The 215-nt window shown below is 65.1% G+C and overlaps 1 protein-coding gene across 1 annotated transcript in view; it reads right to left on the bottom strand.

Moving 5' to 3' along the window:
* Positions 1–161, bottom strand: part of LOC104168854 (cadherin-1-like) — a gene marked incomplete at both ends in the record, with an annotated part of 3396 nt that extends 3235 nt beyond the window's left edge. The window contains 1 exon segment of the mRNA XM_009709581.1: positions 6–161. Within this exon segment, the coding sequence (XP_009707883.1) occupies positions 6–161 (156 nt within the window).
* Between the last annotated feature and the right edge of the window lie 54 nt (positions 162–215).

Genomic DNA, 215 nt, shown 5'->3' with positions numbered 1-215 from the left:
CTTGCCCGCAGCATCCCAGGTGTAGACGGAGAAGCTGATCTCTTGCCGCTGGAGCTGCAGGGGCCGGGTGGCAGAGACGACACCATCCCTGCTCACCTTGAAGCGCGTGTTGTCCGAGAGGTACACGGCGTGCCGCTGCTCACCGCAGTCTGCAAAGCTCACTGGGGACAGGGAGAGCCAGTGGGAAGGGGGCTCCTGGTTCTGCCCAGGGGGGA

This window comes from Cariama cristata, unplaced genomic scaffold (genome assembly GCF_000690535.1).
Source record: "Cariama cristata isolate BGI_N322 unplaced genomic scaffold, ASM69053v1 scaffold29091, whole genome shotgun sequence".
Classification (NCBI taxonomy): Eukaryota; Metazoa; Chordata; class Aves; order Cariamiformes; family Cariamidae; genus Cariama; species Cariama cristata.
This window is presented reverse-complemented; position numbering and strand designations above follow the sequence as displayed.